Source organism: Marmota marmota, unplaced genomic scaffold (assembly GCF_001458135.2).
Source record: "Marmota marmota marmota unplaced genomic scaffold, marMar, whole genome shotgun sequence".
Taxonomy (NCBI): Eukaryota; Metazoa; Chordata; class Mammalia; order Rodentia; family Sciuridae; genus Marmota; species Marmota marmota.
The window spans coordinates 4603797-4623573 of NW_026000077.1; the positions used below are offsets into that span (position 1 = coordinate 4603797).

Consider the following 19777-nt stretch of genomic DNA (forward strand, 5'->3'; position numbering starts at 1 on the left):
GAAGGCTGCTGAATAGGGATTTTGGCGGTGGCACAACTCTCCCTATTCACCCCAAATGGAAATTTCTCTGTCAAGGCCATTCTGAGGCTTGCCTGCTCTGACTTCCCTCCTGTTCCTCATGCCCTTGGTTGGAGAACGGAGTGTCCTACGTTGGTGTAGATGGTCGGTGTAGATGGTTGTAGTGTGCTGTATCGCTGCATACATTTTCAGGAATGTTATTCCAGTGACCATTCCAAATGATGAGGCCCAACTTAAAAATCCCAGCATGCCCTGCCGCAGACCTGTCAGTCTCCAGGTGCTTCGCATCGTTCATAACCACCCCTTTCCCCCGTTCTCCTGTAGGTTGGACGTGATAAGTATGAACCTGCAGCCGTTTCAGAACATGGCGACAAAAAGGGCAAAAAGGCCAAGAAGGAGAGGGATATGGATGAACTAAAGAAAGAAGTTTCTATGGTAAGTACCGGAGGAAGGTTGCTTTCTGTTCTCCTTAAAAATACACAGACCCCTGCCCCAATCCTTCAGTCAGGAAATTGTTTTATCTTGGAAGAGGTCATAGCATTTGGATAGCTCTTACCCAATTATATGTTAAAGTTTACACTTTAAATTTTTAAAATTTAAAATTCACACTTTAAAAGCTTTTAGAGTATCAGAAAACTTACTCGTTCGGGTACAGTCAAAAGTCTACAGAAGGGGGCTGCAGCTGATCTCATGGTCTTTGCTTTTCTCTGGCTTATTTTGAACATGGGGGACTTCTAATCTCTTCAGACTTCCACCAGCACAACCTATCTAGACTCTAAAGAAGTCAAACAAGGCTTACTAGATCTCAAAGCTGCTGGGTCTCCCTGACTGGATGTGGCAGGCGATAATGGACCGCCATCACCTGGCATTGGCTAGCTTTTGCAATAGCTGTGAGGTTACCATGCCATTGGGCACTGGTACGGGCACACCAACAGACAACTCATTTATAAGCTGCAAGGTAGGAATAAGTAATGATGCTCTTTTATGCAACAGTGTTTCATTCTTTTCTTTATTTTTGTTTTCTCTTAGGATGACCATAAACTCAGCCTTGATGAACTTCATCGTAAATACGGAACAGACTTGAGCCGAGTATGTTTTGTTTGAAACTTGTGCAGAACCCTCGATCCCCTGTCACATTTTGCCTCGTGTCATAGGTCTGACCTTGGGGGCTCTTGGAGGATGGGAGGAGGCCTTTTAAATTTTTGTAGACAGTGACTAAAAAGCTGAAATGGGTTGAATGCCTAATAGATACATAGTCATCGTTTCAGTAAAGACTCCCTGGCCCACCCTGAGCTCTGAGAGGAGCCTCAACTCAAATCAGTTGCTGACATGGTCACCTGCGCCACCCTATCTCTAAGCACACTGCCCATGTTATCTCACCAAGTCACTATTAGAGTCTGCTGAAGTGTGCTGTGGCCTGAGTAGGTTACTGAAATGCTCTGGGTCTGTTTCCTTGCTTTTTTTTTTTTTGTTGTTACTGGAGATTGAAACCAGAGGCACTTAACCACTGAGCCACATCCCCAGATCCTTTTATATTTTATTTAGGGACAGGGTCTTGCTAAGTTGCTGAGGCTGGCTTTGAACTTGTGATCCTCTTGCCTCAGCCTCCCAAGTTGCTGGGATTACCTGTGTGAGCCACCATAATCAGCGATTTCCTTATTTTCTAAAAGGGGTTTAATAGTAGTTTAAAAAGAATTGTTATGAAAATTAAACAGGTTGATTAAAGCACAACACTAAGTACCTGGTGAGTTGGTAGTGCTTAGAAGTTTGGTTGTGGTTTTGATTATTCTACCAAGGGTTAATCCAGTATGTATTTGAGGCAGAGAGGGTCTTGAATATTTCCATGTTGTTTTTTTTTTCTCTGACTACTTCATTTTTTCTTTCTGCTTTCCCCAAACTCTTGAGTGGATTCTAATATTAAACATAATGGTGACACAGAATATGTATAAACTAATACTTTAGGCATAAATGTGTTTTATATTCTCTTTTTTGGCTTAGTATTTTGATAAGACCAAATAATCTTATTTTCCTAACTTGATGGGAGTCATATATCTGTATTGTCAGTGAACCTTGGCCCATGAGAAAATAGCAGGGCATCTGTACATTGGACTTTCCCACTGACACTTTTCACCTGACAGGTTTACTGAGAGTAAGTTAAAATATGCACATTTATGAGCCCTTCCCCACCAGATGACTATCTTAATTGCCATCCCAAGAATAAAGTTCTATACTTAAAACTTGGCTGTTAATCTGGTAAGAGGTTACATTTCTACAGAAAATTTTCCTTCTGAAGTTTGCAGAGGCTTTTCTCTCCTTTCCCTGACAGAATCGATACATAGAATACTTGAAGTTTTTAATTTGCAAAACTGAACTGAGTAGTTAAAATAGATATCTTTTTGGCAAAAATGCAATTTATCATGAATCTTTGATCTGAAACTTAGGAAGAAAAATAGGCTGGATTCAGATGTGTCCTTGAATCATTTTTTTAAAGTTTTAATTGCAGTGTTCTGAGTTTGTCAGGAAACTTGGCCTTGTTCGTTTTCCCAAACCCTCAGAGTTAGTCATGGAGGGATCTGCCAGGTCCTACCTTGGCTCAGCAGCTTGGGAAGCTGTTTCCTCCCTATATCCTTCATTGCAGTCTCTCAGCTATCAGGGAAGCACATTAGTTTGCAGGTTTGGTGCCTGCCTTATCTTGCATTCCCCTTCTCCCCAGGGCTTGACAACTGCACGAGCTGCTGAGATCCTGGCCCGAGATGGTCCTAATGCACTCACACCCCCTCCCACGACCCCTGAATGGGTCAAGTTCTGCCGGCAGCTCTTTGGGGGATTCTCAATGTTGCTATGGATTGGAGCAGTTCTTTGTTTCTTGGCTTATGGCATCCAAGCTGCCACAGAAGAGGAACCTCAAAACGATAATGTGAGTTCTGTAATTGTGCATGTGGATTAGAGGGTACACAGCAGTCTCCATCCCCCCACGTTTTTTTTTTTTTTTTTTTTAAAGTTTACCACTAGTTACCTGATGGGTTTAAGCATACTTTCTTCCTGGTTTGTTCACTCTTCTCCCTCCACCTTGCACTCTGGGTTCTCCTACTAGATGTCTATCTTATGCAGCTGCTATGGTCTAGCTGTGGTCCTTAGATGACAGAGAACAGCTTTCCTAGTTGGCACATGACACCTGTCCAGAAATGTTTGGTAGCTGTTCTTTCAGAAGTTACAAGTTGTTTGAAAGAAAACCTCTTTTGTTTCAGTAACAGAGGAGAAATGAATTCATACAGAATATTTCCAAAAGTCTAACATTAGTGAACAGGTGTGTCTGTGATTATTTCTGACCCTTCTGTATGGAGGATCTGGAGAGAAAAGTAGAAGAAATGAGTTTTGCATTTCTGAAGACTTTATCTCTTCTTGTTTAAATGTTTGCTTTTTATTCAGCCAAAAATGACCTGAATGTCCCCAGTTCTTTCCTAAGAGCCACTGTTCTAACTTGTCTTTGCCCTCCCAGCTCTACCTTGGTGTGGTACTGTCAGCTGTCGTCATCATAACTGGTTGTTTCTCCTACTATCAAGAAGCTAAAAGTTCAAAGATCATGGAATCCTTCAAAAACATGGTCCCTCAGGTACCTCATGCTTTGTCTTTCCCCATTGGGTGACTTAGCCCCTAAAATGTGAACCAATGTCAAGTTAAGATTTTCCAACTATTAAGTGACTTCATCCAAACATGAACTCTTAAAGCAAGCACAGTATCTAAAAAAAATACCGCCTCTTAAGTGACTATTGAGCAAGCTTTGGTATCTCGTATAAATCCAAAGATGAATAATATCTTTGTTTATTATTCAGATATTTAGAAGTATGGGGGTCATTTGTAATTTCATTTTCTTGTTTTGGACACCACCCTTTTCTTGTCGGTATCCATTTAACAATATAAACTGTTTTCCCCTTCCAAAGCAAGCCCTTGTGATTCGAAATGGTGAGAAAATGAGCATAAATGCGGAAGAAGTTGTAGTTGGGGATCTGGTGGAAGTGAAAGGAGGAGACCGAATCCCTGCCGATCTCAGAATCATATCTGCCAATGGCTGCAAGGTAGATTTTTCTAGGCAAAAACCTTTCGTAGCCAGATCTGCTTTTTGGGCAGATCCAGTTGGGGAGCGGAAGCCCCTGATGAGGCCAGCGTATTCACACAGCACTCTTCATTGTTTTCACATACAGGTGGATAACTCCTCACTTACGGGTGAATCGGAACCCCAGACTAGGTCTCCAGATTTCACAAATGAAAACCCCCTGGAGACGAGGAACATTGCCTTTTTTTCAACCAACTGTGTTGAAGGTAAACCATTCTAAGGCACTATTTGGCATGACATGCATTTACCTTGGGCACTAACAACACAGGAAAACCGTGGGGGCAATTGCTCTTCTTCCATTGGCTCCATTTCTGACAGCTTACATCAAGTGCAGAGCAGAGGAGGTTCCTTGCCGTCGGGAAACCTAGGTATCCTGGTTGACAGCACCAATTCCGTATGAATATTGCAACTGCTGTCTTTCCTGCCAGTGGGTAGAAATCCCTTTGCCAAACTTAGGTTTAAAACAAACAGCAAAAGCAACCAAAGAGCTTTAAAAACGTGTATTTTGCCCCTTTCTAAAACCAACCTATGTAATTGTGCGAATTCTGGCCTGTCATTCCTGTTGCGTACACGATTTGGTTCAGCTCTCTCTCCCTTTTCTCAGGCACTGCACGTGGTATTGTTGTGTACACCGGGGATCGCACTGTGATGGGAAGAATTGCCACTCTTGCTTCTGGGCTGGAAGGGGGCCAGACACCCATTGCGGCAGAAATTGAGCATTTTATCCACCTCATCACGGGTGTGGCTGTGTTCCTGGGTGTGTCTTTCTTCATCCTTTCTCTGATCCTTGAGTACACCTGGCTCGAAGCAGTCATCTTCCTCATCGGTATCATTGTAGCCAACGTGCCCGAAGGTTTGCTGGCCACTGTCACGGTGAGAGGCTCGGGGAAGGCATGGTCACCCTTCTTCAGTGCGGCTGGCAGTGGTGCCAAATACACGTGCTGGCTTCTTCTAAGGGGTTGCCCGCTTAGGATTTATTCCTCGTGTTTGTATGTCATTTTTCTGCACCACCCCGTCATGTACTAAGCTTTGATAGTGAGAAGACCTCAGCATGTGTTTATTCAAAACCCAAATATTTACATTGTGTTCCTAAATTATCACATGATCCAGTACAGTGTAATGGAGAAAAGAAGAACTTTGGGATTAGTGGCAGGGTTGGGAGCATACCATGTGGCAAACTTTGGCTATTATTATTTTTCTTAATATACTGCCTTTTTTTTTTTTTTTTTTGGTTGCGGGGAGGAAGCCCCCACGTATATATTACCATTATGACTTTGGAGTTCAGAGGACGGTTGAAAAGAATTTAATTTTCGACAAATTTCTTCCGTGTTAGGGGATGGCAGGTATTTGTGTAGAATCCCAGCCTGGCTCAGTGAAGTCATCTTGTTCCTCACGCCACCCTAGGTGTGTCTGACGCTTACCGCCAAACGCATGGCAAGGAAAAACTGCTTAGTGAAGAACCTGGAGGCTGTGGAGACCTTGGGGTCCACATCCACCATCTGCTCTGATAAAACTGGAACTCTGACTCAGAACCGGATGACGGTAGCCCACATGTGGTTTGACAATCAAATCCACGAAGCTGATACAACAGAGAATCAGAGTGGTAAGACCTGTGGCTGCCTTGCACAGTAGCCACCTGCCAATGTTGGGCTTGCTTTTAGCTTTTTGATTTTGTTGTTGTTGTTGCTAGGCTCATGACAGTTTTTTTTTGTTGTTGTTTTTTGTTTTTATCATTTATAAAGAATCAAGGGTGTTTTGGGCATGTCGATAGATAAGTTAATGTACCCTGCACATGCCTGGAAAATGCCTAAAACCTGGTTTCGTTCATTAGGGAGCGAGACAGAGCATTTCATACTTTCACAGGACTTTACTGGGATGACTTGAGAACGCAGCACTCGAAGTTAATGCATCATTTTCCTGCTTGTTTTCTTGCCTCTGTCAGGTGTCTCTTTCGACAAGACTTCCGCCACTTGGCTCGCTCTGTCCAGGATCGCAGGTCTTTGTAACAGGGCAGTGTTTCAGGCTAACCAGGAAAACCTGCCTATTCTTAAGGTATGCTCAGGAGTTGCGGTTAGCCTGCGGTTGCTTTGGTGGGGGGCTGTGAACACCCCATGGGAACCGCCTGTCAGCAGTCCTGTTTAGAAGTAGCACCCTACCTCTTTGTGTGTGCCCAGTCACTTCACTGTAGAGGGCTTGAGCTGTCTGTGGGAGGCTTCACTGTAGATCGTCCAGATTGTGTTGCCTGAAGGACTTTTAGTGCCCATGGTCCATGTTCTTTGGAAAGAAGGGAAAATATAGTAAAAATCTGACCCAGGTGGGAGACAGTCTTTCTTGGTAAAGAACTAATGATCCAGTTTTACTACTCTTGAGTTCGTATGATATCACCTAACCTAGAGGACACTGAGGGCTACTTTAGTGACTTGGATAATTGTATTTTCATATTAGGATACACTAGATTCCAGTAAATCCCTTAAGCCATTTATTTTCTTAAAATAGCTCAGCTATTTCTCTTATCTTATTTGTTCTTAGCTTGTTAACTAATGATGCAAAAATAAGATCAAGACAAAAATAAGCTCAGCCTCATGGAATTCTCATGCAGTTTGGAATGACTGAGATTTTACTGTGTTGTTCAAGCAAAGACACAGGGTCAGAAGAATCACGAGGTGCACAGAGTCCTTGAGGAGTTCGGAGTGCTGTGCAAGGCTCCCTGGGCCCCTGTGTCCTCTAGTGCTATCTGTGGTAGTTCTCCATATTAACAGAGTTGCCAAAACAACTGTGGCCTAGCTGTAACTGAACTGGCTTCTATTGTGAAGATAGCACTTGCTTATTCTTTTTTTTTTTTTTAAAGAGAGAGAATTTTTTTAATATTTATTTTTCAGTTTTCGGTGGACACAACATCTTTATTTTATTTTTATGTGGTGCTGAGGATCGAACCCAGAGCCCCGCACATGCCAGGCAAGTGCGCTACCGCTTGAGCCACATCCCCAGCCCCAACTTGCTTATTCTTTAAAAGAGGTTTTCTTGCCGGGCATGGTAGTGCATGCCTGTAATCCAGTGGCTTGGGAGGCTGAGGCAAGAGGATTGCAAGTTCAAATCCACCCTCAGCAACTTAGCAAGGGCCTAAGCAACTTAGTGAGACCCTGTCTTAAAAACTAAAAAGGGTTGGGGATTTGGCTCAGGGATAAAAGCGCCCCTGGTTTAATTCCTGGTACCAAAACAAAAAAATAAATTGGCGTGAATTGATGCAGGTTTAAGAATGATGTTTATTTTGTGCATAAAACTAGAGATGCCTGCTTTTGAGTTTTTCCATACCTAAAAGTGGAAATTTTCAAGATTTGAACATCAAAACTCACAAGAATCAAATCTTCCCTGATGTTTAAAAAAAAAAAAAAAAACCAGAAAAGTAACAGGAGATATATTCTAAGTATTTGGGGAATTGATCCATGTCATTGGCATTATTACCATTAACTTGTAGAGGGGTCAGCAGTAGCTTCACTCTGCTTAACAACTGACTTTTCTGAAGAATGATCCCTACTTATTTTGTGTTTCTTACCAAACCCAGCCACATTCCTACTGTATTTGAAACCATTAATTTGTTCATCTGCATGTGCAGCCTTAAGGTCAGAGTCAGATGTTGCCCTGTGTAAAAGATATTCATAATCAGTGATGTTTACCTGAATAAAAGTTATTTGTATCGAGCAATGTTAATTGTCTTGTTAAGACAAAATATGAGGGTTTCACCAGTAAGTGTATCACACAGAATAAAGTATGTGTATCCTGAAGTAGAGGCTGTAATGAAAGTGCTGTCTGAACTGACAACAGCCTGCAGTTTACAACCTTTGGGTCCAGATAATTTTGCACAGTTGAATTATGTTTAGAATATAAATTCCTTTGCTGTGCCCTTAACATAGTTTGTCCCCAATTCTGAAACCACCCCCTTTCCCACTTCCATTTTTTACAAGTTATAGGGCAATGAGACGCTATAAATGTTTACTTATTTCGTATTTTCAGATTAACAACCAGAAATATGTATTTGGGAATAGCATTGGCTTTGTGACTTTTCAGCAGGCCAGGGAAGTTAAAAATAGGCAAAGCAGGTTGGGAGGGTGTTTTGCTTCTTCAGGGTAGGTGACACCTTCACCCAGCCTGCTGCCAGAAGCTGCTGTGGGTTGGGGAGGGAGGTTGGAGTTGGCCTCTCTGGGGCTGGGAACCCGGTGGGCTGGGTCCTAGTAATGCTGCTTTCTCCTCACCTGTCTGGTCTCACCTGATAGGATTAGAATCTGTCCAGAGTTCTCTTTCATGTTTTCCAGTGATGCCTCAGTGAAGCCAGGCTTTGGCGGGTAATTAACAGGGGATGTTTCGTTCACAGCGGGCAGTTGCGGGAGATGCCTCTGAGTCGGCACTCTTAAAATGCATCGAGCTCTGCTGCGGCTCTGTGAAGGAGATGAGAGATAGATACGCCAAAATCGTCGAGATACCCTTCAACTCCACCAATAAGTACCAGGTCTGGAGATCCAGGGAAGCATGAGTGGGCAAGGGCAGGCTGGGGACAAGGCAAGGGAGGAACATGAGCCCAAAGAGGACATGTATAGAATATCAGTAGGATAAATGTGGTCTCTTCCAAAAGACTTGTTTGTGGGTCGGTGGGGTGGGATGGGGACAGGGATCAGGGCACATGGGACGCTCCCCTTGTTCTCTGATTCCCTTCAGGAGAATTTTATGAACATACCCATAAAAAATGACATATGTTCACATAAAAGCTTGTGAATGCACCTATACTTGTTAGTTGTTTTTTGTAGCATTTAAAAGTCACGTCACAAGACATGAGCTACTTCAGAGTTCAGAAAGGAATTCTGGGTTCATTTTGTGACGTAGACTCAGTCGTGAGTGAAGCCTGTTTTCCTCCTGGGTGGCCACGCGCAGCCAACCCTGTTTCCATCTGGATATTCCCTCTCAGTTGTCCATTCACAAGAACCTCAACGCCGGTGAGCCCCGACACCTGTTGGTGATGAAGGGCGCCCCAGAAAGGATCCTGGACCGCTGCAGCTCTATCCTCCTCCACGGCAAAGAGCAGCCCCTGGACGAGGAGCTAAAAGACGCCTTTCAGAATGCCTACCTGGAGCTGGGCGGCCTCGGAGAGCGCGTGCTAGGTAGGCAGCCGAGCTGCTAGAAGCACTGGGCGGGACCCTGTCCAGTGCTCTGGTCTCAGGCAGTCACAGGTGACCACCTTCACTCGGCCTCGGTTGGCCTTCCTTTGAGTTGTTCTGGGGCCGTCCTACTTCTTGATTCGCCCCCTTCTTGCTTTGAAAACAGTAAGTGCTGGGAGAGAATCGGCGCAGTGGGCTGTGGGAAGGGGAATCCACGTTGGTCAGTTCTATTAAGGACAGGGGAGGGAATTTTATTATCTCACCTTTGTTGCGATGGCCATGGTCTGCAAGTTTAATTAAGTTAAATTAATTAATTCTCAGTGCACCTGGGGCAAAGCCTTTCCCGACTGCAGAGGGATAGTTGTGCTGCTCCAGGGGAGCTGCTGCACCCGCCCGGAACCTGGCCATGACCTGGTCGGGCGAGGCTGCTTCCTGTCCGCTCTATCCTGACAGCTACAGGGGCTTTGAAGTTCATTATGTGGTTCTCAGTATTCTCCTCAGCATGGCTAACTTACAACTAATTAGTTGGTCTCCTTCTCTGGTTTATACCCTTTGCTGCTGTCCAACCCAAAGATCACCGTCTTCTCTTAAGTCACTGTGCTTCTCTGCCTTTACCACCCCCTAAAGTAGCATCGGCCTCTCTGCTTGAGTCCAAATTGCCACCTTTTGTCTCCTTGAAAGACCATTGTGACCTTCCTACAGCATTCAAAGGAAGGTCTAGAACATCTTGTCTCTTGTAGCATCATAATATGATAATATGAGTAATAAACCCCTTGGCAGAACATCTGATCTGCATTTAATCTCTGAGCAGCTAGCATGAGTCCCCGCTTTGGTGCTCAGTAATAATATTTTGGATAAATGAACAAGTGAGCAGATGTGTGACCCCCACAGGAAGTAACTGAGGTGGAGAATTAGATATTTTTGCCAAATCTAAACATCTTACTGTCAGTGGCAGCTCTAGAACCCTGGTAGGCTGGTGCTCAAAAATTCATGTTAGCAATTCAGTCTTTTCTACACTAAACAGATCTTCTTTCTTGATAATGCTTGGTAATGGAGTCTGTCTTTTGGGGTGTTTCTTTCTTTTTTCAACAATTCTGTATTCTTCTTCATGTTAAATAAAATCTTTCCTCTGTTATTAAACTGAGACCATTAAGAAACATTCCAGACTAAACATGCAGCAGGGGACAGGCCCCGTGCAGTGGTCCTTCATACAGTACTTCAGGTCCTCATGGGCTCCCTGCCTTCCTCGCAGGTTTCTGCCACCTCCTTCTGCCGGATGAGCAGTTTCCTGAAGGCTTCCAGTTCGACACTGATGAAGTGAACTTCCCTGTGGATAACCTCTGCTTTGTTGGGCTCATCTCCATGATTGACCCTCCACGAGCTGCTGTTCCTGATGCCGTGGGCAAATGTCGAAGTGCTGGAATTAAGGTAGCGCCAGCCCCCTTCCTTGGCCTCGTCTCTCCGGGCTTCAGGATGGCCCTCCCTTGTGACTGTCACCTCAGGGGCAGGCCGTTGCTTCTCCCACCTGGAGTATTCATTATAAAATGTTGGTGTAAACATTACAGATGAGCGATTAAAGGGGAGGCCTGCTTTTAGATAAAAGTAAGCAAAGTAAAAAGCAAAAGATGTGGAGCTTTAAATCTGGAAATATTCGAATTGCTCTACATCAATATTCTAAGCATTATCATCGCATCAAAAAGAATGACAATTTTGAGTCCTTCTTACATGTTATTCTCTCTCAAAATTGGGCCAGTTCAAGAATGCCAGCTAGCAATGTAGAGCACCTTTATCAGCATCTGATTTTTTTTTTTTTTTTTTATCTTTTTCTTGCTGGGTTTGGTAAGTCTGCATATTTTTATGTGACTGTATAGAAGGAAAAATAGGTACTGTGTATGCATTGTAATGTGATCATGTACCGAGATAAAATCTGGGCATGGCTTTTTGTTTTCTTTCTGTGAATACAGTGTTTCAGCAAGTTGATGTTTATCAGCTTTATGTTTGCATTCTTTCCCTTTTGGCATTCCAGGCTAGATTATCCTAATTTCCTCTTGCCTACCTACATATAAGACTTTTTAAGGCCATTTGCTTGGCAGCCACATTCAATCAATTATCCCATCTGTTATCACAGGTCATCATGGTCACAGGCGACCATCCAATCACAGCCAAAGCCATTGCCAAAGGTGTGGGCATCATCTCTGAAGGCAATGAGACTGTGGAAGACATTGCTGCCCGCCTCAACATCCCAGTGAACCAGGTGAATCCCAGGTAAGGTGGGAAGCTTGTTTCTCTAATGGTTTGCCTCTGGGTTGTCCCTGGGTAGGGAACCCACCTGCACTGCCAGAGAGCTCATCACAGTCGCCAACACCGAGATGCTGCTTCCTGTTCTGAGTGCTGTTTTTTTAGTGACATTGAGAGAAGGATGATTCCCACTGGGAAGCTGAAGCTTAGAAAGGTTCATAGCACCTCAGAACTGTTGAAGTCCTACAGTAAATCCCCCTACAGTCCCAATTTTGTGCTGTTAACCACTGAGCTATACTGCCTAACACTTAGTACCTTGTCAATTTCCAGATTCATACTAACACAATAAAATGAGAACCAGGAATTCAGGCCAAAAGGGGGGGAAATAGTTGGTAACAAAGTAAAATAGATAACGGGGACAAATTAGTTTTGTTTTGTTAAGGTTTAAGGCCTCCTCACTCAGTTTGGGTATTAGGGTAAGCTTTGGTCTTTTATCAGCTCTTCCACTTTCTAAAACTTGGCCATTTTATTTCAATGTGTGTCTGATAAAGATGAGGGAAAGGAAGATAGTAGGCAGTCCCCCCAACCCCAACTAGTGATTGTGAGACTTGAGCATGATAATATATATGAAAATGCCCTGGAGCCTGTAAAGTTCTGCACAAGAATTAGCTCTTGGATGACGTTCTGTGCGTGTAGTGTTCTGCATAGTTTAACAATATCCCCTCTGGAGGTGATGGGTATCGTGCTGGTAAAATGATGGATGACCTTTTTTATTTCTTCTCCTGATTCTAGAGATGCCAAGGCCTGTGTAGTGCATGGCAGTGATTTGAAGGACATGACACCCGAGCAGCTGGATGACATTTTGAAGTACCACACTGAGATCGTGTTTGCCAGGACCTCCCCTCAGCAGAAGCTTATCATTGTGGAAGGCTGCCAGAGACAGGTCAGTGGGCTGCATCAGGCATGCACCCTTGGACTGGTGCAGGCAATGTCAGTGAGCGGAGTTCCAGTAAGAACTAAGCCACGGTGGGGGGAGCCTGCCCACTTGGCCAGACTGACGGTATTCATTGCCTCTCGGGATTTCCCAGATAAGGGATGGGGGCGTATATGAACTGTTAAGCCGTGACAGAAGGACTTGCTAGTACAGGTCCCCACTGTGGCTAAAAACCTGATCCTTAGTGGCATCATCTGCATTAGCAGTATGAAGTCTGACAAACTTAGTATACATGGAAATGGCTTGGAGACTCTGGTCTCCAACCTCCAATAGAAATGAGACTTCCAAGAGTTCCATTCACCAAAGCCATTCCTAGGTAGCCCTAGTTAACACAGGGAGAATAGTTTATGGTCATTTCTCCCTTCCGTCCTGTGGTCTGTCCAGTCTCGGTGGGAGGGGAGCAGTGGCTGTAATCATGCTGCGTGCATTACCCTCGTTCCATCCCTGGAACTGGTACGTTTTATTAACCCATCTCCCTTCTTGTTCTGGGTAGGGTGCTATTGTGGCTGTCACTGGTGATGGCGTTAATGACTCTCCAGCTCTGAAGAAAGCAGACATTGGGGTTGCTATGGGGATCGCCGGTTCAGATGTGTCTAAGCAAGCTGCTGACATGATTCTTTTGGATGACAACTTTGCCTCAATTGTGACTGGAGTAGAGGAAGGTGAGTGTCGTGCTTGAGGATATTCACCATCCAGATACTGCAGTTGGCATCCGTGTCTGCACTTGGTGGGTATGTTCAGTTTCTAGTCTGCCTGTCTCTTTACACCAGACAGTAAAAGTCTTGCTTTCCTAGGTCGTCTGATCTTTGACAACTTGAAGAAATCCATTGCTTATACCCTAACCAGTAACATTCCGGAAATCACCCCCTTCCTGATATTTATTATTGCAAACATTCCACTCCCACTGGGGACCGTCACCATCCTCTGCATTGACTTGGGCACTGACATGGTAAGTGAATGTCACAGCCACACATCAGGTAATCATAACATCTCCTCCAACACCAGCAGGAGCATTCACTCCTTGTTACTGGGACCCACAAGGCTGGTGTTAGGAAAAGAGTTCTTAGGAGCAGTAGCCAGTGTGTGTCCCAACCTCAGCATCAAAGAATGAAAACAAAGTATGAGCATTTTCCAGTCTACACTCACTTATCAGATAGGAATCTTCCCTTTTATGTGGTTTGGCCTTTTTTAAAAAAAAAAAAAAAAAAAAAAAAAAAAAAGCGTGATCTATAATATTATTTCATGAGATTTAAAAAAATTTTTTTTGCACACCTGTAATCCCAATGGCTCAGGAGGCTGAGGCAGGAGAATCGCAAGTTCAAAGCCAGCCTCAACAATGACAAGGTGCTAAACAACTCAGTAAGACCCTGTCTCTAAAGTCAAATACAAAATAGGGATGGGAATGTGCCTCAGTTCAATCCCTGGTACCAAAAATAAATAAATAAATAAGATTTTTTAAAAGGGAGAGTAAGAATTTTATAACAAGAGGCTCATAATACATCTTCCCTGTTTTTCGAAACTGTGAGTCCTTTCTCCCCTCCTGCAGGTTCCTGCCATCTCCCTGGCATATGAGCAAGCCGAGAGTGACATCATGAAGAGACAGCCCAGAAATCCCAAAACTGACAAACTTGTGAATGAGCGGCTGATTAGCATGGCCTACGGACAGATTGGTGAGCCACAGCACTGAGCAGGAAGCTGGCACATTGAAAGGATGTGTAGTGGCATGTCTGCCTCAGATCAGGACGGATTTCTGAGACTTCAAATCCAGTATGAGCCACATAATATAGGGTTTAGACTGGAGTTCTTAAACATTTTCTTCCATGTGAAGAGAAATAGAAGTCTCTGGCTGCCTGCCCAGTGACTTTTGTGGAGACTCTGATTCTTTAGCCCTAGCACCCTGTAATTGGGCTTGACTTTGCCTGAGAACCAAGGAGGTCCTTCCTCACTGAGCCCTGCAGAACACCAGGTTCTGCTAAGGAACTGTGCGTCTCATTGACTCAAGGTCACCTTCCCTGGGGATGCACACTTAACTGTCACTCATTTGGACAGAGGGTGAAGAACTTTAGAAATGTATGGGTTTAACAGTGTGACCAACTGACAAGTGGTCTCGGTGGCATGCCTTTCATTTCTAAATCCTTTGTTTGGTTTCCTTCAGGGGAACCTGTTGAAGATACCATGAGTGTCTTGTTCTAGATTAATGGGTTGCCTTGCTGTGAAAACTAAGGTGAAGTAGAACAGATTAGCACCTTATGCACATTATGACAAAAACTCATTAGACAGTGGCTGGCAGTAGAGTAATAGGATAGCAGCCCATGTCGAGCTCCAGGACAGCTTAATTTTGAGAGGAAGACGGCCAGGTCTCTGGATGCATAGCATGAGTCCTATCCTGAGGAACTCGGGGTGTGAGGTGGAAAAGAAGTCATTGCTTTTCAGATTAAAAAGGGGGAAGTAGATTTCCCCTTGGAGTCATGCCCATATACAAGAAGATGATCAAGTAAGGGAAATGGCTGTTTTAAGAGCAAGGCCCATCCATTAATTTTTTATACTCTAAAAAGAGACTCTAAAAGCAGAGAGGGCTTTATTTAGGTCAGTGCACCCTGCATTCCTCAAGTCCATCACTCCTAGGGCCCACAAGTGACCAGGCATCTCTCCTGTGCCTTCCTCATCCAGCAATGAGGACCTCCCTTTGTGCTCCCTCAGGCAGCCACCATGATCAGATGAAGGCTGTGGAGATGAACTTCTTGTTTAAAGGTGGTTTTCCCAACTCCAGGTATGATCCAGGCCCTGGGGGGCTTCTTCACTTACTTTGTGATTCTGGCTGAGAATGGCTTCCTCCCGATTCACCTGCTGGGCATCCGAGTGGACTGGGATGACCGCTGGATCAATGATGTGGAAGACAGCTATGGGCAACAGTGGGTGAGTGAGGGCCGCTTACCTGACCAGCCTAGTAGCATTGTAGCTCCTCGAGCCCTGAAGGACTGTGGCCACACCGCCACCAGCCGTGTTGTCGAAGCACCGAGGCTTTACGCTTTTGCCTTTGCGTTTCAGACCTATGAGCAGAGGAAAATCGTGGAGTTCACCTGCCACACAGCCTTCTTCGTCAGTATTGTGGTGGTGCAGTGGGCCGACTTGGTCATCTGTAAGACCCGGAGGAATTCTGTGTTCCAGCAGGGGATGAAGTGAGTAGCAAAGGGCACATCACGGGCTCTGGCAGCTTTTCATTCAGCCCTCTGCAAAAAGTCCAGCATTTGGCACATATGGGCCAAATTTCTGGAATCTCTAGCCTTTGGAGCAAATTTAAGAAGCAAAATGGAATTTTCTCTTTGTTCTCCTTTGGCCTCTATGTGCTAATTACGTAGGTAGACAGGGATCTGCCATTCAGTGCGTGGCATTGAAGATAAACCTTTTTGTTCACATCTTTTAAGCTTTTATTTTTCTCCCCTTGAATTTTAGGAACAAGATCTTAATATTTGGCCTCTTTGAGGAGACAGCCCTTGCTGCTTTCCTTTCCTACTGCCCTGGAATGGGTGTCGCCCTTAGGATGTATCCCCTCAAGTAAGTAGAGCCTCTCACATTTCAAAAAGTGTAGAAATAGCATATGTGATGTGCGTGGCACCTCTTCAGAATTTTGGGTGGTGTGTATGAGAATTCCTATGGATTGAAAAGTTAGGAAAGCTTAACTGAGCAGTAAATCGGGCTAGCAAATCCAGACTTGCATGGCTGCAGCTGGTGCCCGGGATTTGGCCCAGTATGAGAATAGGCAGGCTCGGGTTCCTTGCAGTTGTTCAATAGCTAACTGTTAGGCCCTCAGGTCCCTTACAGCTATAGTCCAGCTGTCTTTGGAGACCACCCGGAGTTTTCCTGGAGTTTAGGGACCCAGGCTCAAATCCTGATTTGCTTACCCTAGTCGCTGTGTCATTCCTCACAAGTCCTCCTTTGGGGGGCTCTGCTCCCGAAAGAAGATGGATGAAGAAGGAGATCTGAGGCCCCTTTTAAGTTTATGATCTGTCATAGTAGATCTGATGAGAGCCATCAGTCTGACTCCATGTCTTTGGTCAGAACCAGGCTGGCCTTAAAACACAGTGAGTGATTTTGCACTTCTGTTTAAACTTAAATTTTCACATTCAGTGTTGACCATCATCTCTGGTAGCTATTTGAAACCGAGTGTGTTTGGTGAGGTTTCGTAACCAGTTAAGGTGAAGCAGCTATGACTTGATTAGAATATGTTAAGCCACAGCATTGGGCACCCAGAAGAGCCTTTGAGAAAGCTTTTGGTTTAAAGCATCAGTGTCTAGGAATTCCCACTCCCCCGGTCTTTGCTCAGATTCAACTGGACCCTCTCTGAGCTGGCCTATTGCCAGCACTACCATTCACCAGTCTCATCCTTACACTCATCAAAAACCACTGGCTTCATTCGCTGTTGTGTATGTGCAGGCATCCGTCTATGGTGCGAGGTGAGACTGGCATCCAGGGTCTATCTTACCATCCCAAACTGTTCTTTAGCCTTATCTTGCACCCCTGCAAGACTATGGGAGGTGAGTTCAATATTCCCCTGTCCTCCGCCTGTGGGTTTGGTAAGGTCCCTCCCTTCTGTTCCCCCATCAATCCTGATGGGCTGATTTCCTTGGAGCTTGTCTCTAAGTGATCTTGTCCTCTTTCTCCTGGACAGTGGCATCCTTTCTTTGGCATTGCTTGTCATTTCTGTTCCCCGGTAGATAATAATCTTGAAGGCATGGCCTGTAGTGTTCTTTTTGTCTTTGTTTCCCCAATGCCCTGAACAGAGTTGGTGCACAGAGAGGCAAGACATGTCTCAGTTGAATTCTGTCAGCTTAAGCCAGTTTTTATCAGGAGAAGGCCAGAAAAGGTCACCAGGCTCTCTAAAAGGCTGAAATGGAAAAATCACACTAAAAGACAGTCATGCCTCAGGACATTGCCATTTTCTGGGCCTTCAACCCTTTGTGAACACTAGAGAACTTGTTCTTTTTTTAAAACATTTTATTATTAGTTGTTGATGGACCTTTATTTATTTCTATGTGGTGCTGAGTATCGAACCCACTGCCTCACACATGCTAGGCAAGCGCTCTGCCACCGAGCCACAACCCCAGCCTCGAGAACTTGTTCTTGACAGGCTCTATCCAATTGTGGAAGGTGGTTTGGTTCCTCTGGTAGTTGAGTCAAGTGTGATCACCTTTTCCCTGCTGTGGAAGACACACAGGAAGAGGAGGTGACTTCCAAGGCTCCGCCAGAGCCAGCCTTCCTCGCATGGGAGCCGGTCGTCAAGAGAGCAAGTGGAGGCTGCCCGGAGCCTGTCTCCAGCCTGGGGACCATGTGGCAGCAGCCTCCAGGGCCCTTGAAGGCCTTTGTCATCTGTTAGAGCTCAGCTTTTTTTTTTTTTTTTTTTTTTTTGATCCCCAGGTCTAGGACTCAGAACACACAGCTGGCTGTCCCAAATCTCATTGTCAGAGACCGAGTTTAGGGGATGAATAAACGGGTTTTGATCCACAATGGCAGTTCTTTGTCTTCAGATGTCAAGACTTGAGACAAATGTGTTCAAAACCCTCTTAAGCTCTTTAGATAGAAAAAAGAAGAAAGAAAATGTCCAGTTGCTCCAGGTTGTTAACAGAAAGTGTACTTGACTTACCTGGGAAACCAGTTCTTCTGGAAAGGAAACTGAAGACGGTCAAGGCTTCCTTTAGGAAGCCCGCGGGCCAGCTTCTGCATCTCCAGGCCCTGGGCACATGCAGCAGTAATCTGCTCCTGAGGAGTTTCATTTGCTCTGTGATGACTCAGGACTTACCCGTGACCGTTCTTCGCTGATGGCTGCCTCATCACAGTGGTGGCGTGTGGTCTCTGTTCCTTTGAATTGACCGTGTTTGTGTGTGTGTATAACTGGAACCTGGTTCTACTTCCAGGCCTACCTGGTGGTTCTGTGCCTTCCCCTACTCCCTTCTCATCTTCGTGTATGATGAAGTCAGGAAGCTCATCATCCGGCGACGCCCTGGCGGTAATTGGGGCATTTTCACTTTGTTTGGAAGGGGAGGGTGCTGTCCTGCGGGGGGGTCTCTGGTTTTCATCCTGGTGGCTGAGGCCGTTACCCCAGCACACTGAGCTGAATGCAGTCACGTCTTCAGTCCCTCATCTCCTTCGGCTTTGAGAACAGATTGCATTTTAGATTTGAAAATACACACCAAATATAATGTAGAGAATACTTGCCAAAAGCCCAGACAGCCTTTCCAGATGACAGTATTCCTCAAGAATTCAGTAAGTACACTTAGCCAGGCATCGTGGTGCCTACGTGTAATCCCAGCTGCCTGGGAGGCTGAGGCAGGAGGATCAAATTCAAGGCCAGTCTCAGCAACTTAGGGACAATCTGTCCCAAAATAAAAAAAAAAGGTCTAGGGATGTAACTTAGTGGTAAAGTAACCTGGGTTCAATCCCAAGTACTGCAATAAATAAATATATAGATAACACACACATATACATTCAGTTGAGGTCCCGTGTTGAATTGGGGTTGTGACCTCACCCTACCTCCGTTGTCCTCAGGTTGATTCTCATGGGATTTCTCTTGGAAATGCTGGAGTGAGGACTCACTTTAGTATCTTTTTCTCTGTCGCAGGCTGGGTGGAGAAGGAAACCTACTACTAGTCCCCTGTCCTGCACGCCGTGGAGCATCATGCCACACACTCTGCATCCATCACCCACCCCCTCTCTGTGTACTTCAGTCTTGGAACTTGGAACTCTACCCTGGTAGGAAAGCACCGAAGCATGTGGGGGAAGCCAGACGTCCTGGAATGAAGCATGTAGCTATACTGGGGGGGTGGGGGGAGGGCTGCCTGAAAAACATCCATCTACAGAATGACATCGGGGAAGGTTTTTATGTGCCTTTTTGTTTTTGTAAAAAAGGAAAACCTGGAAAGACTGAAAGAATACATTTTATATCTGGATTTTTACAAATAAAGATGGCTATTATAATGGACTTTGTCTTGTGTCCTTGTCACTTCTTGGGTGCGTGTGTGTATGTGTATGTGGGATCATCTGCGGTTCTCTGTGTGGGTCCCCAGGCAGGCAGCTTCCCCTGGGGCTTGTTAGGAAGGCCAGCCACACGCACGGAGGCCAATCAGCAGTGTGTTTAATGTGCTCTCCAGGTGCTGCTGCCTGGTTCCCATTCAGGTTTGAGAAGCAGGGTTAAGAGAAAACCCTGTGCCCGTGCTTACTTGGAGTAGGTGAGGCTCCCTGACCTATTTTTCCGGGCACTGCATCGGGTGC

The 19777-nt window shown here is 45.0% G+C and overlaps 1 protein-coding gene across 1 annotated transcript; it reads left to right on the forward strand.

Annotated features, from left to right (window-relative positions):
- The first annotated feature begins 298 nt into the window (after positions 1-298).
- On the forward strand, positions 299-19487 carry Atp1a1 (ATPase Na+/K+ transporting subunit alpha 1). The gene is made up of 22 exons (XM_015502228.2): positions 299-453; positions 1048-1107; positions 2732-2935; positions 3518-3631; positions 3960-4094; positions 4221-4338; positions 4737-5005; positions 5537-5735; positions 6075-6184; positions 8502-8636; positions 9090-9282; positions 10532-10707; positions 11408-11544; positions 12310-12460; positions 13005-13173; positions 13306-13460; positions 14058-14181; positions 15282-15427; positions 15560-15690; positions 15965-16066; positions 18424-18515; positions 19128-19487. Exons 1-22 carry the CDS (start codon positions 424-426, stop codon positions 19154-19156), a joined length of 2979 nt encoding a protein of 992 aa, XP_015357714.1. The 5' UTR covers positions 299-423; the 3' UTR covers positions 19157-19487.
- The last annotated feature ends 290 nt before the right edge of the window (positions 19488-19777 follow it).

What these genes read in the sequence shown, in the direction of transcription:
- Atp1a1 (XM_015502228.2), top strand. Translation starts at nt 424, where the DNA reads ATGGATGAACTAAAGAAAGAAGTTTCTATG. An exon ending in AAAACCTGCCTATTCTTAAG is followed by an intron (nt 6,185 to 8,501) that starts GTATGCTCAGGA and finishes TTTCGTTCACAG; the next exon opens with CGGGCAGTTGCGGGAGATGC. An exon ending in CTTAGGATGTATCCCCTCAA is followed by an intron (nt 16,067 to 18,423) that starts GTAAGTAGAGCC and finishes TTCTACTTCCAG; the next exon opens with GCCTACCTGGTGGTTCTGTG.